This window comes from Heterocephalus glaber, unplaced genomic scaffold, assembly GCF_053883595.1.
Source record: "Heterocephalus glaber isolate CG9 unplaced genomic scaffold, H.glaber_assembly_v1.0 deba00001465, whole genome shotgun sequence".
In the NCBI taxonomy this organism is placed as follows: domain Eukaryota; kingdom Metazoa; phylum Chordata; class Mammalia; order Rodentia; family Bathyergidae; genus Heterocephalus; species Heterocephalus glaber.
Window position 1 is genome coordinate 30,012,287 of NW_028258312.1, and position 27,043 is coordinate 30,039,329.

Genomic DNA, 27,043 nt, shown 5'->3' on the forward strand with positions numbered 1-27,043 from the left:
AAAGATACAACCGAGACATCTCTGAATTTCATACAATGAAATGAGGCTCAGGTTTTGGCTCAGGAAAGTGGCGCAAGCGCGTCGTTTTCCAACGAGGCACCGACCTCGGGACAGGCGCCGCAAGACAGCTCCGCCGGGTCCTTCGCGGCGGGGCGGGGCCTGTCGAGGTGGCTTGTGGGTCCTTCCTGCGCCGCCTCGCTCTTTCGCTCGGACCCGCACGCCGGCAGGATGGGTGAGCCGGCCTGGGGGGCTGCGGGCGGCCTCTGGGGGTCCCGGGAGCGGGCGGTGGCTCCGCAAGGAGGCTGACCAGTGGGGCCGGGGAGGCGACGCCGCGGGTACGCGGACCGGGCGAGGCAGCGAGTGGGCCCGGCTTCGGGGGCGCGCGCTGTGACTCCTTGCACGTTGGCTGTCGTGGTCGGGCCCTGGGACCTTGCAGATCACCTGCCCCGCGAGTCGGCGGCCTAAGGTGTTAGTCTGGGTGAGCGCCGGTGTCGCCTGGCGAAGGAATTGCAGTGGTTTTTCCTACTAGGCAAGTGTCGCGGCCTTCGTACGGCGCGGAAGCTCCGCAGTCACCGGCGGGACCAGAAGTGGCACGACAAGCAGTACAAGAAGGCTCATCTGGGCACAGCCCTGAAGGCCAACCCCTTTGGAGGTGCTTCCCATGCAAAGGGCATCGTGCTGGAGAAAGTGTAAGTGAAAGTGCACCGCAGCTTCCGAGTTTTACTCCGCTGTGGGGTTTCCAGACAAGTGTGCCTGTTGAATCTGTAGGTGGCCATTTGATTGTTTGGCCACGCTGGGGATCGGACCCAGGTCTTTCACGGTAACAGCCTCTTGTTCTATTCTTCTAGTTTTGAGATGGTCTGGGTTCCCTGGGCTGGGCTTGAACTAATGATCCGCCTGCCTCGGCCTCCCAGAGTGCTGGGAATTCAGGCTTGCACCCCCATATCTGGCCTGCTCTTCTTTTTTATAAGGGTCAGTAGTTCATGCGGACGTTTCAGGAGCCAAGATTGCCTTTGTACTTAAAAGTGGACAAAGTTAGTGTTTGGCGTTCAGATAGCCAAGAGTTTAGATTTCAACATTCGCCCTAGAAAAAATGGGGAAGAAACTAGCAACGGTGTGGTGAGTGAGAAAAGCGCATTTGTTGTGTGGGAACTGTTATAGGCTGACCACTGTTTGTGTGATCAAATGGTTCTTTTATTTGAGAAAACTAGGCCGGGGATTTAGCTCAGTGGTTCCTTCCGCCGCCTGCCTCGAAATCGCAAGGTCCAGCGTTTGATCCCTGGTAGCAAAAAACAGTGTTTTGTACTACTTGAGAAAATTAGATAAGTGACTTACGTGAAGTCACAACACTAATACTGAGCTATGTGAACGAGCTGGTATTTGATTGGCTTTTGACTTCCAAGAATGGTAATTTCATGTTCTGTCCCATCTTACGGTAAGGTTGTAATTTGAACCTTGACATTCTAGCTACAATTCTTTTAAGAAGTTCAGATAACTTTACAACTGTAAAGGAATTAAAAATTTTCTGCACTGTGAATAATGAAACTCAGAGGGAGGAAAAACTTGCTTGAAATCAGGATTTGAGGAATTTGATTATATTGAAAGATAGAAACAGTTGCGATTAGTTCTGTGCTTAGTGTCTGTCCCTTTTCAAAAAGCCAGGTCACTGCTCTGCTGTTTATGTTTCAGAGGGGTTGAAGCCAAACAGCCAAATTCTGCCATCAGGAAGTGCGTCAGAGTCCAGCTGATCAAGAACGGCAAGAAAATCACAGCTTTTGTCCCTAATGATGGATGCTTGAACTTTATTGAGGTGAGTGTTTCCAATAAGTTTTGATTACCTGTGGATTGTTCTGGGGTTTCTTTACCCTGTTTTTTTCCCTGACGAATGGGAGTTTTCTTATATGAATGAGTAATGCTTTTTAGGGACAGACACTGATGCCAGAAATAAACTTTGTATTCTGTTTCAGGAAAATGATGAAGTTCTGGTTGCTGGATTTGGTCGAAAAGGTCACGCCGTTGGTGACATTCCTGGAGTCCGCTTTAAGGTGGTTAAAGTAGCCAATGTCTCTCTCTTGGCTCTCTACAAAGGCAAGAAGGAAAGACCAAGATCATAAGTTTTGATGATGAAAAGACATTAGTAATAAATTTTCATATTCCAAAAATGTTTTGTATTTTATTTCCTCCCTCACCACCACCAAATAGGTAGGGTTATGTACTTCGCCAAGTACTGTGTTTAGATGTGAAGGATAGGTATTTCAGTATGAGGATTGGCGACTGAATGAAAGTCCCTTCATTCCACTTAAAATTTACAAGTCTGGAATAAATGTACAGTATTCTAGTGTATTTTTAAAAATCACTTGTCATGAGGTGCTTCTGCTGTTCTTCAAGTTAACATTGAGCAGGGACCCTTAGGCATAGATATCCTTGCATATGCGTATTCTTGAGTCCATCTTCTTGAAGTTAACAAAAAGAAATTTGCTTAAATTGTTCCCTGTTGTTTTCAAATATCTAAGGCTGTCTGTTACCTGCCTTGCTTAAAATAGGATTTAGGCCTTGGATGATTTAGTTAATGGAACTACATGCCCAGCAGATGGAGGCATAGAGGCAAAGATTTAAGAGCAAGGGAGACAGGCACTGTATATGACATGACTTAGAAGCTGTCAGTAACTAATAGGCTTTTAAGCCACCTAGTCAAAAGCTGAAAAGGTGATTTTAGAGGTGTGAGTTTTGATAATTGTCAAAGGTGGCTCTGAGCCTTTTGCTATCCACAGATATTTCAGATTTTCCATAGAGAAAGCATGGCTATTAGCTTTCCAATTTTAGTGATCCAGGAAACTGTTGGCTATATTAATAAATTGTTTAATTCACTCTGATCAAAGCTTAGTGTTAGGTTGTATTTAGGATACTTTGTTTCCTATAAGGTAAAGACCAGAAGCCTCACCATGGCCCGGGGAGACCTCTGTCAAGCCTTGTCCCTGGCTTCCTCCTTCCTCAGTGCGAGCCTGATTCAGACTTTTCTGCTCAAACCTGCATTCCTCAACTATTTCCTGTCTCTCTCCCATCTTACGTCTTCCTCAGCACACTGGTGCTTCTTCCTGCAGCAGGTTATATGGCTGTACAGGGCAGAAAGGGTCTGACTTGTGGATTTTCTACCAGGCACTTCCTGTCCCTGAAGCTGGAGAGGCAGAATTGTCTGAGCCTCTCATTCTACCTGGACCTTAACTGACCCAACTCTGCTAAATGAGAGCTTCCTGGGTCTCTGACCCTTCTCTCTTCAGCAAGCACTCGATAGAAGCCACTGAGCTGGCATAGGGAGAGGGGAACTGGGCCAGGTGTGAGGGTCCAGCCCCAGGTAGCAGTGTCCCTGCTGCCCCTGAGATGTCAGCTGACACATCTTGGAGTCAGAGGCACCCAGGATGACGTACGTGGGACACCCTTTTGACACTCAGCAGTTTGGCTTAGTGGCTGCCAGGTTCACCCACAGATCTACCTCCCAAGTCCGTCACCACCGCCTCCCACCGGGTCCTTGTGTCTAGCTGTGTGGCCTGGCACCGAACTGGCAACTGAGGCTGACTAGGCTGAGGAATGAGGCGCTCACCTCGTGAAGATGAGCAGAATCTCAGCATCTAAACTTTTATCTGGAAAAGCAAAGGGACTGAAGTCTAAAATGATAGTAAAAAGTAACAATGGAGCAATCACAAAACCTGTTGGAGGACAGGCTGAAACACTTCAATGAAAGGGCACAGAAAATCCAGAAGCATGCTCAATACATTGGGTGGGGGCCCATGCTGGGCGTTGAGCCCAGGGCCTTTGCAGTGAGCTGCATACTTAGCCCTTCTTACTTTGAGACACCAAGTTCCCCAGGCTGGGCTGGAAATTGTGATCCTCCTGCCTCAGTCTCCCAGAGTGGTGAGACAGGCATGCACCAGTGGGGGAAAGATAATCTTTTAATACATGATACAAACTTAAGGAGGAAAGAAACGCCTAAACTCACAGAATAATAAATTCAAAATTGATCATATATCTGCATGTAAAATGAAGCTATAAAACTTGGAAAAAAACCCCTATCATTACAAGATAGGCCTAGGTAGTGTTCTTAGACATTGTAGAAAAAAATGGATCTGCTGGCGTGGTCAAAATTTTAACCTTTTGCTCTGAAGATCCTGTTGTCAGACAAACCACAAACAGGAAATATTTTCTAATCACATACTCAGTAAAAGACTGGTCTGAAACATGAAGAACTAACTCAAAAGTAAGAAAATACTATTACAAAATGAGAAAAACAGCTCTTCATACCAAAGTGATGGCAAATAAACATGAAAAAAATCAACATAGTTAACCATCAGGAAACGCAAATGCAGACCCTAGTGAATTAAAAATACCGACGATACCAAGCATTGTCAAGAATGTGAAGCAACTGGTTCCCTGGAACATGGTTGGGCAGAATTTAAAATGCTGCAGGCACCTGGAAAAGTTTGGCAGTTTCTCCAGAAGTTCAGCAGGTATATACAATATGACCCAGCAGTTGCACTCCTGGGTTGTTACCGTGCAGAAAGGAAAATATGTCCGCACGAAAACCTGTACACAAATGTTTACAGCAGCTTATTTGTAATAGCCAAGATCTGGAAACAACCCATTATTCAATGGGCAGCTAGCACATCTATAAATGAAATACTACCTGGACATAAAAAGAAACAAACCATGTTCTATGCAGCAACTGTTTTGAATCTCAAGAGCAGTATGCTGAAAACAAAAAGCCAATCTCAAAAGGTGACATCTTGTGTGACTGCATTTGTGTAACATTCTTGAAATGACAACATTATAGCAACAGAGGAGAGATGTGTGGTCAGTAGGAATTAAAAATGGGGTGTGATGCCAATGTATGTGACCCCAGCATCCAGAAGGCCCAAGCAGGAGGATCACAAGTCCGAGGCCATCCTGGGCTACATAGACCTGTCTCAAAACAGGAGTGGGGCCAGTTTCCCAACAGGATGTCCCCTTGTGGGGGTGGAATGGCTCTGTCCTGACCATGGCGGGGTTTGCACAGTGCTTGTGATGGAATTTCGCAGTACTACACACCAGAACAGAAGGGGGTGGGGGCGGGAATCAGGGAGGAAAGGAGGAAGCGAGAGGGAGGGAGGAGAGGGAAAGACAGCACACACTGCCAGCCATACATTTAGGCTGAGTATTTATCAAGAGATTCGGTTTCGTGTCTTGTGAACAGAAGAGGGGTGGTGGAACATAATTAGTAAAATGTGTGTTTTTAAGGAAATACTGAAACCCTAAAATACAGAAATAATGATGTTGGGGGGTTAAACTTCTATTATCACAGTGTTTGAGATAGGTGTGGCCTTTTTCTCTTGTTTTTTGATCGAGCTGAGAGACACAGTTCTAATCTGACGTACACACAGATTTGCGTGTGTATCTTGGTGCATGGTAAATTCCTGTGTCCCTCGCCTGTGTGAGCCATAGTGTGTATCATAAGTATTTCTGGAGTGTGTTTGAAGACTGTTTGTCAGGGTAGCTCACGCTTCTTTCTTGGTCTTACACAAAGTCAAGAAAAGAGACAAAGATGTCTCACAGAAAGCTCACTAACAGCTACTTAGTAATTCTCATCCTAACTACTGAATACGTTTAGATGCACCCTCAAGTACCAGCCCGTACTTCTGTGCCCTTCTAGCTGGGGACTCCTTCACCGGTTGCCCTGACCATTTCTAGTTTCCAGCACAATTGCTGTCCTTATTTGGTGAAGGGTATTTGTGTGTGTTTCTGGTGAGCTTATGAGGAAAACAAGAGGATTGTAAAGCTCTTTAGTTGCCATGGTAATGTCACTGCAGGAGTTCTACAGCCAAACACAGGGACACATAACAATTAAGTATTTTTCTCGTGGTAAGTTAATGGTGTCATAGGGAAAAAATGTCAGCTTTTAGAGTGGCACCTTGGAGAGGGACTCGGAGGGACAGCCACCACCGCACCAGAGGGTCACTTCCAATTTCGGTGTTCGGTGCCAGCCCTGGGCCCAGCAGCACCCTGTCCCTCCAGGGCCCCGAACAGCCACTGTCCCCGAGCGGGGCGGCCCTCTGGGTGCATGTGATGCATCCGTGTGCTATGTTACAGCGCTTCCTCGCCTCCTTCACAAGCAGCTAATGTTCAGCTCTGAACATCGGGCACTGAGAAAGGCACACCTGCAACACTGCTTTGTTTCAGTCACTGCGAAGTACACTGAGGCCACGTTAGACATGTTCCACCCATTAACGTGGAAATAGATTGCCCTGTCACATCCTCCTCTCCAACAGCTTTGGGAATTTGTCTGTAATAAGGATTTTTCCCCTGTGTGGTTTGGCAGCGTCACACACCCTGCTCTCTGTGTGCGCGTCTGAGTGAGCCGGCATGTGCAGGTGACCATGACCACGTCCCCTCGCCTAACGGTGCTAACGGGTCACAGATGTCTCCCTCTGGCATCTACATCTTGCAGGTAATGGTTGACTTTATTCTTTATGTATTTTACACATTGCCTTATGTTTATAATTAGGCACATTTCCTCCCTCACTAGACCTCGCTTCCTCTCACCTGTGTGTGCTGTGTGATGGAAGAAAGCCACTGTGACTAGGATTTATTGGCCTAGATGTATCTTTTTCTCTGTCTCTCTCTCTCTCTCTCTCTCTCTCTCTCTCTCTCTCTCTCTCTCAGGGCCTGATGTATTCTAGGGACAAACTCTACCACTAAGCCCCAGCCTCAAGCCCTTTTTATTAACAGTTTCCCAGGCTGGCCTTGAATCTACAATCCTCCTGCCTCAGCCTGCTGAGCCCTGGGATTACAGATGTGCACCACTGCACTTAGCTGGCTCAGATTCTTGATCTAGGTTTTGTCCCACAGATGGATTTCTAAGAAACCTCCTGAAACTGCATGTGGAATTTTCTGGTTATTTCTTTGTATGTGTACAAAACACACATATAACAATTTCTGAAAATGCATTTTGTTCATTTTTCAGAGGCGATCCTGATCCTGAAACCAGCCACTGTTCCAACGTGTGCAGCCCTGAGCAGAGTCAGGCACACATGACGCTATTCGCGGTGCTGATCCGTGCTGCGACTAGGGAGAGAAGTTGCCTGGGACTTGAAGCTGTCTGCGGAGTGTGCCTGATGGGTGAGGTTCTGTCTCTTGCCTGCTCAGTTCATGAAGAGGACCGGTACACTCCGCGCAGTTCTGAGCGGGAACCTGCTTGGGCCTGGCCAGGCCTGGGTGCAGGGCTGAAGACCCTGAGTGTGAGCAGAGAGGGCTCTGGGGGAGAGATGCAAGCCAGGCCTGTATCAGCCCATCCTGTCCAGTTCTGACCCAGGCCCCAGAATGTTCGTTCACTCGCAAGGACCTAATGAGGCCCCACCTGGCTTCGTCTTAAAGCTCCCCACCCGATCCTGCCACCCTGGAGCCAACTCTCCAGCACAGGGACCTTTGGGAACAGACTGCATGGCTGTGTCCTGCAGCCACTGCACTCACCGACCTTCTTATGGTTAGCAGGAGAAAGGTCCCCAGGACACTGGAGAGTGAGGACTGAGAAAGAGCAAACGGAGCAGAGAGAGACAGTGCTGATGTCGAAGAATGGAGTAGAGCTTGCGGCAACAGATCCAGTACAGATGTCCAGTCTGCACCTGTGGAAGGAAAGGTGAGGTACCATGCGTAGCCTTGCAGTATTCGAGCAAACAAAACAAGGAAGGGTTAAGAGAGACAGAGAGGAGAAGTCTTGGTGGTGGCTGATTCTGACTTACAGGTATGCAGTTGTTCAGTGTACCATTTTCTCTACTTTTGTGAATGTTTGAAATTTCCCATAATATCTCTAAAATGACATTCCCTACTGGTTAACTGGCACACCTGTGCAGTTGTTCCCAAACCAGTAGAGGGGCCACAGGCTGTGACAGGAGCCAAGGGAAGGCCTGGGAGCAATCACGTGACAACCAAGAGAAAACCAAACCTGTTAACACTCGGGGAAGTGACAAAGCTGAGAATCCCTGCAAAGTTTAGCAAGACAAGAGGGGGAAATGTTCATTTCTATAACGAAAGCAAAGTAAAACAGAATTATAGTGGACCCTCAAGTTACCCTGGCCTCACATACAAACAACTTGGGTTACGACTGGAACTTCAGTTTTAACTTACGATCGAAGTCTTACGTTACGACCCAAATGCTGGCTGCTTGCGCAGTTGCAAGCAAAGACTCACAATGCTAGAAAAGCATAGGTAAGCATACGTGTCCGTCTGAGCCCAGATGTACATTTGTGGACCTGATTTAGGTCAGTGCCCTATATAATCCCTATGATTACTGCTGTCAAAATGGCCCCCAAAAAGCTAGAAAAGAAGCTAAGGAAGGAAGGGAAGGGAAAGAAAGCAGTCACAATAAAAAGGAAGAAGAAACTTGTAGAGAAATGAGAGTGGCATTCACGTGACCGATCTCACTAATACATACAGCACGTCGGAATCCACCATCTCAACAATCTTACAGAGAAAAGGTTTGTATACGGAAGCCAGTGGTGCCAAAGGTGTTACTCAAATCAGTAAGTCACGATCAACAGTGCTAGATGGACACGCAGAGGAACTGTCCACAGAGGAGCTTCAGCAACTAGTGACTGAGCAACAGAGAAGGGCAGCTGAGGAGCTTTCTCAAGAGGAGGGGAGTATCAACAATCAGTGCAGCAAAGTTCTTCTTCTGAAATAAAGGAAATCCTGGAAAAATGGACAGAACCACAAACATTTGTAGAGAAGACCCACCCAGAGAGAGGAAAAGCCAATTGTTGTGTTCACTTGCTTAATGACAATGCCATGACGTACTACGAAACAGTGTTGAAGAAAAGACAGAAACAGACAACCTTAGACCAGTTTTCAGTTCTGAAAAGGTTGAGACCTAGTGAGCCAGACGCAGGTCCTAGTGGGCTGCAGACTCTCCCCAGGAGAGAAAGGACACCAGGGAGCCAGATTCCTGATGTTCTTCTGGAAGGGGTCTCTCCTTCCAAACAATAACCACCTTCCATTCATCCTCCCTCCCTGCAAGCCAAAGATGTCAACTTGAGTGGTGAGTGCGGTATGAAATTGTTGTTTCTGGTAAATGAGGCACATTTTATAACTTTGTAGTGGATACACTGGGAAAATTATTGGTGTTTTTGGTAAATTATGCACATTACACCCTTTTTATTATGAACAGGTTAGTTAAGGGGGGCTTTGGGAGGTTCAGAATGCCTTGTGGGTATTTCCATTTCTTATGGGAAAAATAGTCTTGACTTACAACCAACTTGAGTTACAAGCAGCCCTTGAAAACAAATTGAGTTCCTAAGTCAAGGGTCCACTGTATTTTCAAAGATTTAAGGAAATGTTAAGGCACATACTGCCGCTGGGAATGTACATTTGTAACTGGTACAGCTTCACTGATGAACAGGTCAGCAATGTGCCTCAGTAGCTGGGAACTGTTTGATCCTCACTTCCCTTAGTGACAGAGAACCCAGAGAGACACAGGGTGAGTGCCTGGTACACTGTAGCATGAGCACTCAGTGCACTGCAGCCTGCAGGTTCTTGGCAGAAGGGTTCATGGGCCCTACTGACCCCTGCCTCCCCGGGCAACGAAGCCAGCCAGGGTTTGGGAATGTCTGTTAAATGCAGAGCAAGGAGCTGGGAATAGAGGACAGGAGAACTCTTTGGTCTAGTTTGATAGAGAAATCAGTCATTTTAAGTTATATTTTCAAACAATGTGGGGAAGTGTTGCAGACATTATTTCAATTGAAAAATGTAAGAGTATAAAGCCATATACAGAGATTTCTCTTATATGAGAAACCCAAAGTATAAATAAATTACAGAGCAAAATAAAAGGTAGATAATAGGAGTCAGGGAGATAGATCTTTTGTAAATGGGAAGGAGACCAGGAGATGGAGGAAGGGGGAGAGAGGGGAGAACAGGGCGCTAAAAAGAATGAAGATGTGCTGGGTCCATGCACTGACTCCCCACAAGGAATGCAATCATTATGTGCTGCAAACACAGACGAATGAAAACAGAAATCGAAAAAATAGATATGCAGAAAGACCCTAATTCAATGCTTAAATGAGAATACAGAAATCCACCCACATTTTAGCTGCAGTTATGTTGGAGTGATCTTTGTGAATACCTGCAGGCTTAGAGGAAGAGCCCAGGCCTCCCCTAGCCCGCACTGCAGTCCCTCGGGGTAATGGTCCTTGGAGGAGGCTGGGGTGCTTCCTCCCACACCAGGTCTTTCTCATGCCTCGATGGTCCACGGTGCAGAGGAGAACTTGTGGTATCAGCACCGTGTGCATAAGTAAGCTGCATGCAGAGTGTCTTGACCTGCTTTATGTTACTATTCCAGTAAACCCCACACTGGGAAATTGATAATGAGCAGAAGGCTGGCCCACTGCGCAGTATATGTATACATATATCTATGTAATGACCAGGAATTGTTGGCCCATGGTTCTGGAGGCTGGGAAGTCGGAGCTCAGCAGCTCAGTATCATGAGGGCTTCCTGGTGGGAAGCAGCACGTGAGACAGTGAGACAGTAGTCACAGGAGGCAGCTTTGGCCCTCGCTAGCATGACCTAACCTCTCCTTTCAGTCTGTCCTGTCAGTACTGTTTCAGTGCTGACTAACTCCCAACATGGATCTTTGGGAGACACATTCAAACCACAGCCTGCAGCTGGTGTCTGGTTTGTGTTCAAGGGATTGGCCCATGTTGGGCATGGAGATGAAAATCCACTCCCTCTGGGCAGCTGGCTGCACAGTGCCCCTAACTGTTTAGCTATCTTGTCTCACGGAAAGGAAAGAGGCTGGGGACTCTTCCTCTGGACCTACTGAAGGAGGAGCTTCTGGAGATTGTCCATCTCACTCTGCTGCTTGCACTGGAGAAAGCGATCTTAGAGGACAGGGTGGGTGCTCTCCCCAGCAGATCACAAGTTTGGCCCCTGGTGCTGCGGAGTGGGGAAAGGGGAGCCACCTTAGCTGGAGTAAGGACCCCGCTATGGAACCCGAGAGACAGGAACAGAGGCTTCCCGTCCTCTCTCTCACCCAGCTCCTGTCCTCAAAGGGTCCAGGGTGGTGACGGCGAACCCTGTAGAGCTTTCAGTGATACAAACAGCCCGCCGTGGAGTGTGCGCCACAGGTCTGTTACATTGGTCTAGGGCACTGGTTTCTTTCATCTGTCCCCTTCCTAACTTGGGAACTCCCCATCTCATTACTACTTTGGCTTCTTGCCCTTCATCCAGTCTCTCTTCTTTCTAATCTATCCAATAAACCCTCACCCGATGAGTCCCCTAGAAACTCCACATAGTCACCCTTGGAGGGTGTGTGTTGGATCCCATTCTTGGGTCCATTTTCAGCCTGCCACGGCACCTACCTTACATGGTCTTGACCTTCTACTCTTACTAACTCTCCATGGTTCCTTCAAGTCCCACACCGGCTGGGATTCTCTCCCTGGGCTCTGTGATCACCCACACATTCAAACACTGAACAGAAATTGATGGAGTGTTACCAAATACCAGGCACCATGCAAATAATGTGCCAAAGCCCTAGATGTACTGAGCTGAGACTTCCTGTTAACGTCTCAGGGCAGGCTTTGTCCACTTCATGGTTCGTAGTGGCTTATTCGAAGAGTTGCATGGTAATATTTATTATGTGGTGAGAATCTGAATATAAGACATGAATTTTCAGTTCATATTTAATCATTTATAAAATGGAACTTGGGTGATCTCTAAAATCCCCGCATTTAGGTTCTAAAGATGGAGAAAACAGGGTGCTCAGGACGGGACCACTAGATGTCGCTACTGACAACACGAAAGGTAAATCGGTGCGAGGGCCTGACATCGAAGTACTGCTTTAAAGAACACTAACCAATTTAAGACCGAAAATGTGAAACGTTTTCACAGATGAGCCCTATAGAAACCCATAGGAGCGGTCTCAGAGATGCATCTGCCCATGAAAGTAGCCCAGGGCCGGTACAAGCATAGCTAGGTACTTTCGGTTCCTTCTGGAGAGGTCCCCAGCAAGTGAGGCTGGGGCAGCAGGAGATGGGAGGCTCTCAGCGAGGGAGGGAGCTGGTTTGTGCACCAGGTTGACATCTCTGCTCCCTTGCCAAGCAGCCCGTGTGCACACAGACACGTGTGCCCGCCTACACAGGCGCAGATTCCGTCCAGCAGGGGGAGCAAAGTAGATGGCTGGCGAACCGATAAATCTGAGCATGGATTACAATGGAAGACAGATTGCCACGATCCTCCCCAAAATTGTCCCCTCACTTCAAAGGCGCTCATCCCATCGCCCTCTACACTTTCTGCAGCAGTCCTGGAGAGTCCTCTTTCCTGAGTGTCTCTCTGAGGTGTGATAAAAAAAATACGTGAATGCTGCCGCCCAGCGCCATCTAATGGAACGGCAGGCTAGTAAAAACACGGCCCTGTGACCTCATCTGCGGGACCTGGAACCCTGCGACTTTTGATTCTTCCCCAAAGTCAAATGAGCGTGAAAGGGAAAGGTTTTGAATGCATTCTAGACATGAAGGCAGCCAGGACAGTACAACTAAAGACCCTCACGAAATAGGACTTCGGAGCTGCTGCAGAAAGCAGCAAGAACCGTGGATGAGTGTGTCCAAACAAAGGGGGAGGATTTTGAGGGGATTCATGGCAATGTGTCTTTTACCGTACTGAATGGTTTTTATTCAATGACATCACACTGTGGACCCACATACGTGCACTCACACATAAGGATACAGTCACATTCTGTGTCGGCACTTGGGTGAGGACAGACCACATAGAGAAGCGTGTACCTCTAGCCTGGGTGTGCAGCGGGGCATTGCGCGTGCGCCTGAGCAAGCACACGGAACGTGACCCATGAAATGTGATTAATGACCATGGTGGGAGCCAGAGTCTCACCAAATGACACTGCTTTTCCTATGTGCAATGCAATCCGCTTTTTTAAAGAAAGCACAGCCATACGCCGGCAGACCAGCCGGGCTGTGACATTTCCTCCTAGGTAGCGCACGAGAACAGGTTCTCAGGGCCTGCCCAAGCCTAAACTCTGCAAGGCTCCCTGCATCCGCTTCCCTGAAGCCCTCTCACATCTCCACCCACCAGCAGCCTGCTGTCCCCAAGCTTACAGCTCAGGGCTCCTCCTTGCATCCGGGCCCTGCCCGGGCCTGGGGCTCAGAGAAAGAGGGGGGCGGGGAGACAGAGCTGACCCACATCCGTGAGGGCTTTCACTTGGCACAGGCGTGACAGACAGCCGCGAGGACACTTCATACACCTCCTCTGGCACTGTGACCCCAGATGAAAGCCCCCTCGGAGTAGGAGCTCTGTGAACGGTGCAGGGCCGGGCTCTCACAACCAGCTAAACCTGTCCCTGTCACGGAGGGAGAGGAGGAAACTCACCGCTGACCTTGTTTTCCTCCAGATCTTAGCTCCTGCTAGGCAGGCCGCGGTTTTGCTCTGTCAACCTCCTGCTCCTAGGCAGCGGCCCACCGATGGGCCGGGCCTCTGCTCTGCTGGGTCTAAGTCCCCCAGGCCTCTGCTCCTAGCCAGGGACCAGCCCAAGGGAGCCCAGGCTGCAACTCTTGTGCACACGTGCCATCCCTGAAGGGTCGGCTCGGGAAATCCCGACTCTGGCCTCTGAACAGGAGGAGGGCTCAGTGAAGGCCGGACGCTGCCAAGCTCATGATGCCCGAGTATAGTGAGCAACAGACAGGCAGCTGGCCATCCGGGCCTCCCCTGGTCTGAGCTGGGTTTGTGACAAAGGAAGCCTGGTGTGGTGGAGCACTCGGGAGGCTGAGGCAGGAGGATCACCCACCGCAAGTTCAAGGCCAGCCTGGGCCACCTAGTGGGTTCCAGGCCTGCCTGGAAAACTTACTGCGATCCTGTAGACTAGGTTGAAGTAACTGGGTCCAGAGCTGTGGGGAACGAATGTGATCAACGGGCCGGGCCAGGCCGGGGAGCACCAGGGATGCCCAGGAGCGCGGCCGCGGCCTCCATGCCCGATCCCACTGAGCTCTTCACGTAGCACATTCAGCTTTATGCTGTTTTGCGGGCGTCATTTTATAGGAAGGAGAGGGAGAAAATCAGCCCGAGCGGCCCAGCTTCACGGCGCAGAGGTTGGGGTGGCACCGCCCGACCCACGCGGGGGCACCAGGAGCCAGGGGAAGCCTCTCGGTGTCAGCGCGGAGCAGACACGGACTGGCCGCCCGGCTCCAGCCGCCAGGGCAGCCGCATTTTTAAAGCGGGACATTTGTTTTTATCAACCAAACATTAGGAGATTTTTAAGTGGGCAAATCCTGAATGTGCAGCTGGGAAGCAGACGGAGCTCCCGGGGGTACAGGCCTTCCGGGCTCCACGGCGCCACTAGTGAAGCTTTAGGTCTTCATTAAGCAGAGAGAAACAAATATTTTTTAAACTTTTCAGTAAAACAAAACTGGTCTCAAATTGATAGACGATCAGAATCTGCTACCTAGGACGGCTGGCACCAGACAGCCGGGATTCCTGACCCGGGCCTCGGCTGGACGGCACATTAATCGCACGTATACGCGTACTCACACCGGAAATACAGGGCGCCGAGAGGTCTGCGTTTACGGGAGGAGAGGGAGGGGAACCCCTCAAAGAAGCTGAAAGCATTTCAGTGGCAAACACCAAAGTGCCAGCAAGCACACAGCGCTCTGGGCTGAGCCTGGGCGTTGCAGCGCGGCATTTCAGGGCTCCGCCCGCCTCCAGCAGTCTGTGGTAACCCTCTCCCGCCTCTGCCGCCCCCACTGTACTGTGGCTGCAGGAGGCCGGTGTGGCCGGGGTCCGCCGGGGGGACCCCTCACCATCTCTGACCCCCGGGGCCACGGTCTTCGTCCGGTCCGCTCTCTGTCGCTGTGACCAACACTGCAGAGCGGGTAGTTTGTAAGGAAAGAAGTTTACTCCGCCCCAAGCCCTTGGCTGCTCTGTGGTGTCCAGCAGGGACTGGGGCGGGCTGCCCAGCCTACTGTCCAGCCGTGCCTTCCCCACTGTCCACACACCCGGCCCTGGGAATCACGTTTCGGTGGGAGTCGGGGAGAGACTGTGTTGGAGCGGCAGCAGCCTGGGAGCCGGCCCTGCCAGTCACTGTCCACTGTCACTCAGGAGCTGCCCTTTGCCCTCAGAACAGGCTGTTTCCAGTAGGGACACGTAGTCCCGCCCACTCCTGGAGTGTGGTAGGTGCTGTCGAATTTTGGCTCTGCTTTGCACCACCACACAAGGCCTGCTGCGTGGCCTGGGGATGCAGCGCTCTGTGAGGGGCTTTGTGCTCACAATTCGCCCACCCGGAGCTCGGCGAGAGCTCAGAGCACAAGGGAGGCAAGTGAGGCTCAGCCGTGACCTTCACAGGGCAGGGGAGCAAATGCACTGCAGCTTAGGACGCTTTCACCTGGCCGTGGGTGCAGCAGGGCGAAGCCCCACAGACAGTCAAGGAGCATCTGCCCCAGCAGACAGCGGGGAGGGAGCGCGCCCTGCACAGACCCTGAAGGGGCTGGCGGACAGTGAAACACATCAGCACCACCGCACAAGGAGGTCCAGGCCAGCCCCTCCGGGATCCTGGGTGGGCGACAGAGTCACTTGAGAGCCTGCTTCGGGAAGTGGCCAGCATCTGCAGCCCCAGTGATGCTGCCTCCTGCACCCTTCACTGAGGAAAGTGAGTCCAGGCAGTCCAAGGAGCCAGTTAGACTTCCCCAGGGTTGGTCCCTTGGAATGTACAGAGAAACCAAGCAAGCAGACAATCCTTCCAGATGAGCTCATCTGAGCTCTGACTGGCTGTTAAACTTATTTACAGACTGAGCAAGTAACAATCAGATATACAAAGGTGAGCATTCTGGGAGTATCTGTATAATACTGCCCACTGTTACCTCTAGATAATAAGAGTTCTTGACAGGACTCTTCTAAACATTCAATATATCAAATATCAGTTGCAGCAGGCATTTTCTTCCAGGGGGAGCAACCCATGTGGCCTTGCGGTGGCAGGAATGCTGCACAGCGCAGGCATGAGAACGGCTGGCCAGGTACGCTGAGGGATTTCTTCCTGCCGCAATGCTGAGCGCAACAGGAGAATCTGAGAGCAAGAACAAAACAAGAACCAAGAGGTAGGAAAGGTTCACCAAGCAGTAAAGACTTATTTCGAGAGTAGCGATACTAAAATGAAACCATCCAATCCAATGCTTCCTAAAGCACCAGGTGGGTGCTGCTGGATGAGTGAAGAGCAGAGCAGCACTCAGCCCGTGATGCCAACAGCAAACCTGCCTTACAGCAGGGACACCGTGACGGCAGACCCTGACACACACACTTTGCTTACCCTTCAGTCAGCATCTTCATCACGAGAGGTGGCCTTGGCATAACTCAGAGGTAGATTCAGCCCCACAGCCGGCCCCACAATGCTCAGCCATGATGTGATGTAGTTGACGGTTCTGGGAAATGAAGGAGATGCAGGCACCGTTACTGCCTCTGTGACAGCTTCTGGATGAACGGTGGAAACCACTCGGGCAGCAGCAGGGACAGAAATGAGGCTTTCGACCTCCCTGGAGTCTCCCATCCAGATGCCAGACCCTTCACCCACAAGGAGCTGAGGACCGGAGAGCATGTGAGGACCCCTCCCTCAGGGAGGTGAAGGGCTCTGGACACAGGGTTCCTGACTCCCTGTGATGACAAAAGGCCTCCACTTGAAATTGCTGGCATTGATGAAGGCCGCAGAGCGAAATGGCTGAGAGCCAGGCTCTGAGATAGATACTTGTGGATGCAAGTCCCAGCCCCACCACTTTTTACCGTGTGACTGAGCTCCTCTCTGCTCTGGCTTCCTCCTCTGTAAACTGGGTAAAATAATGGTACCTAGCTCATAGGGTGCTATAAAAATCCAATGTGCTAATATATCTAAAACTCTTAGAACAACACCTAGCACACAGAAAAAATCAATACATGTTAGCTATTATTATTATTACAAAGAATATTTCTTCTTCAGCCTGGCTTTTAGAGTCACATAAAAAGATTTACACTTTTGAAATCAGAGAAGAGGCCAATGTATCTCGAAGGTGTTTCTTACCTATTGATTTTCTGGGAATTCTTTAATACTGGAGCCATGAATTCAGTGGTCTTGCAAGGGTGAAGTACAAAAAAGGGTTGTCCTAGTATTGGATGTTCCTGTAAGAATCAGAGTCAGTCAAGAACTGTCATTGTAACTTTGAAAAAATTAAATAATCTGGTTAATCCATTAAAATAAGGACTTGTCCTCAATTTCAAGTTACTGAATTAACATACGGGTGGATTTCCAACATTTTGAAACATAATGTATAACCCAAAGATGACAAGAGTCGGTATATTAGTCACTTTCCTCATTGCTGTCATAAAAATACCTGACACTCACATCTTAGGTGGACAGGTTGCTTTTGGCTCATGGCTTGTGGAGGATCAGTCCATAATTACCTGGCTCCAAGACAGGGTTGCCTGGCAGAGGGGCAGGCCAGAGGAGAGCTGCTCATGGCAAGGCAGACAGGAAGCAGAGAGTCAAGGGAAGAGGTGGGAAGGGAGATGTACCCTCCCGGGTCACTCCCACAGTGACAGCCTCTTCTGACCAGACCCGGTCTCATTTCTGGGGTGCCACTCACCCAGGCACAGCCTTCAGCAGAAGGGGGAGGCATCCTGGGCTTGGGGCATTTGACTCTAAGTTTGGCCTGCTCACTGGCAAACCAGCAAGCTGTAGGCAAAGCTGGGCAACCTCAAGGAAAGCAGGCAAAGAATGAGAAATAAGAATTAAAAACAAATAACAGAGACATCAGCGTCCACATGCACAGGGTAGATGAATTCTGCAGATAAAGCCTAGGAAGTTTACCAAAATAAACAAAAACAACAGCAATAATCACAAGGAGACAACCCTGAATTACAAGAAATCCAGAATTCTTTTAATACATTATCCAAACTCATTTTCAAAGAAATTTATGAGACATACAAAGAAACAAAAAAGTGTGATGGATACTCATGGAGGAAATGTCAGTAATGAAAACTGACGCTGAGAGGGCCCAGCTGTTGGATTTACAGAGAATTCAAAGCAAATATTATAAATAGGCTCAAAGGATTAAAACTATGGTTACAGAATTAAAAGGGAAAACTTATGACAATGACTCTGCAATAAAATCTCAGTAAAAGAATACAAAGATGTAGAAAGAAGCAAATAGAAATTCTGGAGTTGCTATGTACAATACTGGAAATAAAAAAGGTCATTAGCTGGGCTCCGCACTAGATAGGAGACAGCAGTACAAAGAACGGGTGGATCTGAAGATGTACAATAGAAAGCATTCAATCTTTGGAAGAAGGAGGAAAAAACAGAGAAAAGGAGGCCCAGGCTTGCAGAACCACCTCACCTGTCCCGGCATATGGGGAACAGGACTCTGAGGAGGAAAGCAGAGAGAAAGGGGCGGGTGGGATAGTCAAGGACATCTTGGCTGAAATCTTCCAAACTTTGACGGAAAATATTAATCTCCAGATCCAAGAAGCTCAGCAAACCCTAAGGCAGAGAGATCCACATCTGGGCAAATGGCTGACACCCAAAAGCAAGGAGACAATCTTAGGAGAAGCAACATATGAAGGGCTCTTCACACAAACAGGAAACAACCCAGAAGGTAGCAGAGAAACACGGTCAAAGTGCTGGGGGAAAACCCTCATAGATTCCATACTCAGCAAAACTATCCTCCAAAAATGAAGGTAATATAAATATATTCTCAGGGAAATAGAGTGAGAGAGTTACTTGCTAGTAAATCTGCCTAATAAGATATAGCAAAGGAAGTTCGTCAGGAAATAATATCAAAAGATAATTCAATTCCCCAACACACACAATGAAAACTTCCATGCATGGTAAATACAAAGAATATTTAAGAAATTGTTTGAATTTATATTTTCACTAATCCATGTTTGCAATACATAAGGTTACATTCACAGTGGGGAATTGGGGTCACATCTTGATTCTTTTCACGTCCCCTTCTCCTCCCTACACCTCGCTCCATGTCTTGGCCCTCTTCCTATTTGCAAAAGATTTTCTTCTCTTAACAAGATTATATAAGCAAAAACTGTAGCCCTGTAGTGCTGAGTTTTATAACATTTATGGATGTAAAATGCGTAGCAGTCACAGCACAAAGGAGGAAGAATTGGGAGCTAGTGGAAGCAAGCATAATCGAGTCAGTCATGAGCAGTGCTCTCCTGTCACGGTGTTAGGACAGGTGTTGGTTTTGAGAGGATTTGGAACCCAAAGTTCATGCTTATGAAATAAATCCTTTAAGTATGTTGTTAACCATGCCATGCCTCCTAGTTATGTGTCAAAGCCTTCATAATTAATTACAAGATTAAATTGTACATGGTTCAACATCCAGTGCTTTCTCAAATGTATTAGTTTCTCTTAGTTGTGGCAAATTAACCAAATCATTAATTACTTTTCAAATACAGATGGAGAATTAATTTTTAAAATATACAAAATAGATCTCTCTTTCTAAATACAGGCTGAATTCCTCTTATCCAAAATGCATGGGACCAGAAGTGTTTCATATTTGGATTTGGGAATATTTTCATAGACTTTGCCAGTTAGCATCCCTCATCTGAAAATATGAAATCCAAAATGCTCCAAAATCCAGAACTTTGGGTGCTCAAAAGTTTTGGAGCTGGAAGCACTTCAGGTTTCAGATATTCAAATTAGACATGCTGAAACTATATGCAGGGTTACTGACTGCACAGCCCTGAGTACAATGAATGAAATAATTCTCATATTATATAAGAAAATACCAAATGTCCTCAACTAAAATTTATATATTCTTTCATTCATTTATCAAACATGAAGGTCATTTTAAATTGGTTGAAACCTAATTCAAAGCAAAGGGTCTGTAACTAAAAAATGTAGTTAATCCCATGGAGCTCTTCACAATGCAGAAACCACAGAATTCAGTTACTGTCATGACCTGAGCCAATACTATTTTTAAAATTCTATTTATTGACCACCGCCCCAGAGCACCAAGGAGGTGAGCCTCTTGGGCTGCCATACCACTGCCGCAGAACGCCAAGGAGGTGAGCCGTGTGGGAGCCAGCACCCCTCCTCCACCAGCTGGGCCGAGCCATTACCTGGATCTACAATGCAGAGTTGCAGGGGTCATAAAGAATATTGTTCTGAGCTTGAGAAGATAGAGTAGAAGTGAACAACAGAAAGAGTGCCTCTCTGAGGCCCCTTGATGAAAATGAAAGCCCACCAGAAAAGTGAAGAAAATCTCTGCAATAAAGGCACACTAGACCACCTCAGTTGGGGGAGCAGCGGTGTGGACCAGAGCAGTGTGGCTGCAAGCAGATCCTGGCCAGGCCTCCGCCCCAACCCCAGAGGCTGGAGCACACTGGCCCAAGTCAAGGGCCTGCCTGGAAAAGAGCTGCACAGGCACACAAGCAACAGCCAGAGTTTCACCCCAATGCCATCAGTAAGTACACGAGACCCTAGCCAGAAGCTTGCTCACACAACAGAACTGGGGTGCACAGCCCCCAGCCAAAGGCCCTCCCAAACAACAGCTATATAGGGGCCCTAGCCACTGGCACACCTAGATATTATCCCAAGTGTGCACAGGCCCCAGCCAGAAGCCCACCCAGACAACAGGGCAGCTCAGGGATCCAGAAGGCCACCTTTCTGAACCCAGGAATTAGTGTTCTGGTGAGCAGCAGAGAAAATGCAGCTCTGTGGCTTGCTAAGAATTGAAGACCCCTGGATGAGTAAAAAGTTGCCTCAACAAAGGCACAACAGGTTGCATCTGTTGAAATGAGAAGACACATAAACAATTCTCAAAACCAGACTTCCAGATCACCTAAGGCAACCCCAAAGGGAAATGAGATGGAACAATCTGATATTCAACCACCTGGACTCCTGAACTGGCAACAAAAGAGGATCTGGAAAAAATGAAATCAGAAATAATTCCTCAGAGAGCAGCAGAGATTGGACTCATAGTGCAAGACATGATTAATAAATCTAGAGCAGACACAGATTAAAAAATAGAGGAGCTGAGGAATATCATGGAATCCCAACATAGGAAACAAATGGAATCCATGAAACAGATCCAAAGGGATTTCCAGGAGGTTAAAAACTCCATTGAAAGTTTACACAGCAGAATGAGCCAATGTGAGGACAGAATTTCAGATATAGAAGATTAGATTTCAATTAGTGATCAGGAAAAGAAAAATTTCTTTAAAATAGTAAGGAACCATGAGAAATCAATCCAGCAGCTGCTACACGATGCAAAGAAGAATAACATAAGACTGATCCGAGTCAATGAAGAAACAGGAGAGAGTACACACAACATAAAAATCCGTTCACAGAAGTGATGGCAGAAAACTTCCCAAGCACAGGAAAAGAATTTGACATACAGATAAGGGAGGCATATAGGACTCCAACTAGCCATGATTAAAAAAAATCTATACATAGGCATATAATAGTAAGATTCCAGAAATCCAACAGAAGAACAAAATTCTACAAACGGTTAGAGAAAAGAAACAAATCACCTACAAAGGAAAGCCCATCAGAATCGCAGCAGAGTTCTCAGTGCAAACCCTCAGGACAAGAAGAGCTTGGAGTGATGTATTTCAAGCCCTAAAGGAAAACAGCCTCCAACCCAGACTGATGTACTCTATAAAACTATCTTTCAAAATCGATGGTGAAATAAGATACTTTTATGACAAAGAGCACCTTAGGAATTTCATGAATACCAAACCAGCACTCCAAAAATTTTTAGACAATACCCTAGGAAAAGACAATGAGGATCACAACCCCAGGAAGCTCAGCAGAATGAATTCATTGTGCATGACAAGAAATTAAATGCAAAGGGGGAGAATCCAACAAAAAGAAAAAGTCATGACAATGATAAGTCAATATGTAACCATCAAAGTTAATGGTCTCAATTCACCAATCAAAAGAAATAGACTGGCAGAATGGGTCAAGAAACAAGATCCAACAATATGCTGCATACAAGAAATACACTTACTAAAAAGAAACTCATAGACTGAAGTTAAAGGGTGGAAAACAATACTACATGTAACAGGAACCCCCCAAAAACTAGGAGTAGCCATCCTCTTTCCAGATCAAGTGGATTTCAAACCAAAATCTGAAACACTTCTGGTCCCAAGAATTTCAGATAAGGGACAGTCAACCTGTATGTACAAATCTATTGTGAGCATGTGTTTTCATTTCTCTTAAGTAAAAACTTAAGAACAGAACTGTTGGTTCTTAATAGTAATACAAGAAATTTCTATATTGTTTTCCAAAATGGTTTTATCATTTTACATTCACATTAGCAGTATTAGAAAGTTCTAACTGGTTCACACCTAAGCTGACATTTGTTCTTTTAAAATTTTTAACTTCATCTCCCTAATAAGTGTACATTGTTATTGTACTGATTAGTATTTTTCTGATTCTAGTGTTGCACACCTTTCCTTGTGCTGTACTGGCTATTTATCATCTTGTTGTGTCTACTTTTTAATTGGGTTGATGATATATTTTTTTGGTACCAGGGATCGAACTTGGGATCTTGTGTTTGCAAGGCAGGTGGCAGAACCACTGAGCTAAATCCCCGGCCCAAAATGGAAACATGGGTTGTCTATTAATGAGCTGTAAGAGTTCTTTATATATTCTGGTCATAGGTTATATGTACTATGAATATGCTCTGGTTAGGGATTACTTTTCATTTTCTTAACAATGTCTTTTAAAGTTCTAAATTTTGATGGAATATCATTTATCATTTTTTTTTCTTTTATACATCATGTTTTTTGTATCCTAAGAAATTCTTGCCTACCCTAAATTCATGAACATTTTCCCTTATAATTCCTTCTTAAAGTTTTATAGTTTTAGTCTTTCATATTTAGGTTCATAGATCCTTTCAAGTTATTTTTATGTATGGAAATAAAGGGTTGAGGATAATTTTTTACATACGGATATCAGGTGTTCTAGTGCCATTTGCTGGAAACATTATCTTTTCCTCTGCTCTTGAGTTGAGTTTATATTTTATAAAATGCTAATGTTAAATAATCTTTCAAAACTCAGTGGACCATATAGACATGGTTCTATTTCTAGATTCTGTTTTATCCCATTGATCTATATTTCTTTCCTTATGCCAACATTGCCTTGATTACTATAGCTTTAGAAGTCTTAAAATTAGGTAATAAATATCTTCCAACACATTTGTTTTTCTTTTCCAGGTCCTTTGTACTCCCACATAACTTTTAAATTTCAATATCCAATTCTTCATTTATAGCAAGTATACATAGACCTAAATTTTTATGTATACCTTGTGTTTTCTAATCCTGCTAAATTCAAATCCAAGTTCTAGGGGCTCCTAGAGATTTCTTAGTATTTTCTCTGTAGATGATCATTTCATCTACATATAAAGATTTTACTTCTACCTTGCCAATGCCATCCTAATTTTGTCATTTTATTGCCAGACTATTTTGGTTTGGACCTGTGTTTCAAAGTTTAATGGACAGATGAAGAGTAGGTATATCTGCCCTTGTTCTCCACCTTAGGGAGAAAGCATTGTATCTTCTCCATTCATACAAGGCATTTTTGCTAGAAGTATGGAGTACATGTCTTCAATCTGTTGAGAAGGTTCTGTTCTACTTCTAGTCTCCTGATAGCTTTTACCATGAACAGCTGTGGAATTTAGTCCAATATTTTTCTGCAACTACTAATAGGATCATATGGCTTTTTCCTTTTCTCTGTTAAAATGATGACATATGGGGGTGGATCTTCCAATGCTGAACCAACACTGCCATCCCTATAATAAAACCACTTACTACATACTGCCAGATCTGACTTCTAATAGTTTGTTTTGTTAAACAACATTTTATTTATGTTCATACTTTTCTATTATCTTTAGCCAGTTTTAGTATTAGCACAATGTTGATTTCCTAAAATGAGGGGAGAAGTGTTTCTTCTTTTTTCTGCTTTAAATGTTTGATATAATTTATCAGTTAAAATGTATACAAGCCTGTTGTTGTCATATAGGTAGGTTTTCAAGCTAGGAATATACTTTCTCTAATAGGTGCTATTCAAATTTTATATTTCCTCCAGAGTCAGTTTCATGAATTTGTCTTCCAAGTTACTTCACAGAAGTTGTCAAATTTATTTCAAAAAAGATTTTTGTAATGTGCTTTCTATATCTTTTTAAATTCTGTAAAATCTGTGGTAATGTCCTCTAAATGCTGATATTGTAATTTTAAAAAAATGTATAACTGATATTGTATAATAGGAAGAAAAGGTCTAAAGAAGTAGGGGAAGTGGGAGGGGTAGGGGAAAGGAAAGAAGGGAAGAAAAAATATGAGAAAAGGAAAAACATGGAAACAAAGTCTTAGTAAATAGGGAAGGGTGGAGGGGGTGAAGGGAGGGCAGGGGAATGGGGAAAAAAATAAAAACCAAGATGCATCATGTAAAGGTACAAGATCCCAATGATGAATGTAACTGTATTGTCTACCTAAAATGTACCAATAAACTTAATGCAAAAAAATTCTATTTATATATATATTTATTTATTTATTTTTAATCGGTTCATGTTTACAGAACATGTTTATATTCCTTGTGGGAAGTCTGTGCATGTACACAATACATTTTAGACATCAATCACCTTCCCATTTAAGAAAGACCTATCTCCCTACTTCCTATTATCTATCTCTTATTTTGCTCTTTATTTATACTTTGGGTTTCTCATATAAGAGAAACCACGTGATATTTAATCTTGTGTGTCTTAGTTACTTCAATTAACATTATGGTCTCAAAGTGCATCCATTTTCCTACAAATGATTCAAGATTATCTTTCTTTATGGCAGAGTAGTACTTCATGGTGTGTAAATACCACATTTTCTTTATCCATTCATCTGTTGATGGACCTATAGGCTGCTTCCCAGGTTCAGGTATTGTGAATTGTGCTGCCATAAACATGGTGTGCATGGATCACTGTAATATGACATGTTTAACTCTTTTTGGAAGAACCAAATTCAGTAATGCTAGCAGGATACAAAATCAAGAGAAATAAATCAATAGTGTATACTAGTAAAGAACCTGCTGAGAAAGAAATTTAGAAAAAAATACTATTAACAATAGCACAAAGGAAAATTAAATATTTAGGAATTAACCTAATTAAGGAAGAGAACACCTCTACAACAAAAACTATGGCACTCTGAAAAAGAAAATGGAAGACATCAGAAAATAGAAAGATATCCCCAGTTCCTGGACAGGTAGTACCAATATTGTCTAAATGGCTATATTTCTGAAATTGATGTACAGATTTAACACAATCCCAATCAACATGCCAATACTATCTTTTTCAGTCACATTCAATCAGCTGATCCTACAAGCCCAGCAACTTGTATTTAGACTAAGTAAAGAACTTACAAACAATCTGAGACTTGAGATCAATGTAGGCAATCTGGATAATATTCTCTAAAAGCCATTTTTGTTCATTGTTGTTTTTTAAGGTTTACAGTATCAGGGAAAATGATCTGTATTTTCAGACAGCCAGAATCAGAGGTGAAAAGCAGTCTTTAGTTGGCTTAGGACTTAAGTTTGGAGTTAAAGAAAAATCTAAACTCCTATGCTGATTTGTTTAATATACCGTTTTCAGAAATGGAAGAACATTGCAAGTGTCAGGATTCTTTCAATGACATTTCTTAGATCAATTCAGGAGGTAAATTCATGTGAAAGTGCTACCATCTGCTGTCAGTACTAATGAACTGAGCAAATCCACTCTGAGAAAAATATCAGTGTGGAAAGAGGCACAGTCAATGAACTGTGCTTTGCTTAAAACTCCACAGCATGTCCACTGGAAAAAAGTTCGCCTAAATGGTTTTCTGTGAAAATAGAAATGATGGGTCCGATTTCTATCTCTGTAACTCCAGAGGAGTTATACAGGAACATTCCCTTATGAAATTTAATTTAGCAATGGTTAAATGTCTCATAAAATAAGTCTGATGTGAATACTGTGCACTCGTTTTGGAACTATTAGATGTGACGATCAGAAGGAACTGGTAATCCTGCACCTTCATTCACATGTAATAAATATGATGAGTTACTTGGTTCATTTCTTAATTTTCTTTGCTCTCGGGAGGGCACAAATATAATTTCACATACTAAGCTTTCCACCAGTTTCATATTCCAAACTGATCGAATTTGCCTTCCACTCTGGGCATATTCCTTAGATATGGAGAAGAGATCTCCCTCATCCTACTCTCTCGAGCAGGGGAAAGTACACCACACATCTAGAGGATGAGACAATCCTACCACAGTGACTCTTTGAGGAAGGCTTTATTTTTGCCACTGTGAAAATTAGAGTTGAGTTCATGCATGTGGTAGGGACAAAGCCCCTCACACCTCCAGAATCAGCCAGCTTCCTCTGCACCCTCTCCTGCCTCTGGCCAGCATTGCTGACTATGGCAGTCCCTGGATCACAACCTGGCAAGGGTGGATGTCACCTTGACTGGCCTTGCCATCTGCCCCGGGGGTTGGTGGAGCACACGTCTGGGTGTGTGCGGCTGGGATATGGAGGCATGGCCTTGGTGTTATATATGGCCGCTGGACCATTTCCTGGCTGGCACTGTTCCTCTGCTCTGCTTCCTAGCCACCTGAACTGAGCAACTTTGCTCTACAATGAACTTCCGCCATGATGTTCCTGTCTTGGAGTCAGTCACCCATGAACCAAGTCCCCTGAAACCATGAGCCAAATTAAGCATCTCTTCCTTTAAAGTATGGTGTTGGGTTTTGTGTCCAGCAATGGGAAAGTCTACCTTCAAAAATCTACTCTACATTACTAGAATTGTCTAGTCTTCTCTTCAAAAACCTATTTATTTACATTGAAATGTGTTTTTATAAAATTTTAAGAGCAATCTAGAGAGTTCAGAAAATATAGAGAAGAGCAAGAATAAAAGCAGGACAATTGAAACTGCCCAAGTCAGATTTAATCACTGGTAAATTTCCCTTCATATACACGTTTATAGTCTCTGTTGCATTTTATACACTGGACAGACATTTACTAA

At 45.5% G+C, this 27,043-nt stretch overlaps 2 protein-coding genes across 8 annotated transcripts in view; one reads left to right on the forward strand and one right to left on the reverse strand.

The window, feature by feature from the left end:
* The first annotated feature begins 98 nt into the window (after positions 1-98).
* Positions 99-2,162, forward strand: Rps23 (ribosomal protein S23). The gene is made up of 4 exons (XM_004841638.3): positions 99-232; positions 530-689; positions 1,690-1,810; positions 1,968-2,162. Exons 1-4 carry the CDS (start codon positions 229-231, stop codon positions 2,112-2,114), a joined length of 432 nt encoding a protein of 143 aa, XP_004841695.1. The 5' UTR covers positions 99-228; the 3' UTR covers positions 2,115-2,162.
* A 13,674-nt stretch (positions 2,163-15,836) lies between these two features.
* The window catches only part of Atg10 (autophagy related 10), a 268,942-nt gene continuing 257,735 nt past the window's right edge, over positions 15,837-27,043 (reverse strand). For 6 of the 7 annotated variants that reach the window (XM_021255724.2, XM_021255723.2, XM_087181007.1 and 3 more), the window contains 3 exons: positions 17,061-17,158; positions 16,320-16,431; positions 15,837-16,079 (listed from right to left, as the gene is read on the reverse strand). In XM_021255724.2, the coding sequence (XP_021111383.1) occupies positions 16,323-16,431; positions 17,061-17,158 (207 nt within the window). In that variant the 3' untranslated portion in view covers positions 15,837-16,079; positions 16,320-16,322. Of the gene's footprint in view, positions 16,080-16,319; positions 16,432-17,060; positions 17,159-27,043 lie in introns of those variants that run through there. The other variant, XR_015439007.1, reaches the window with a different exon arrangement.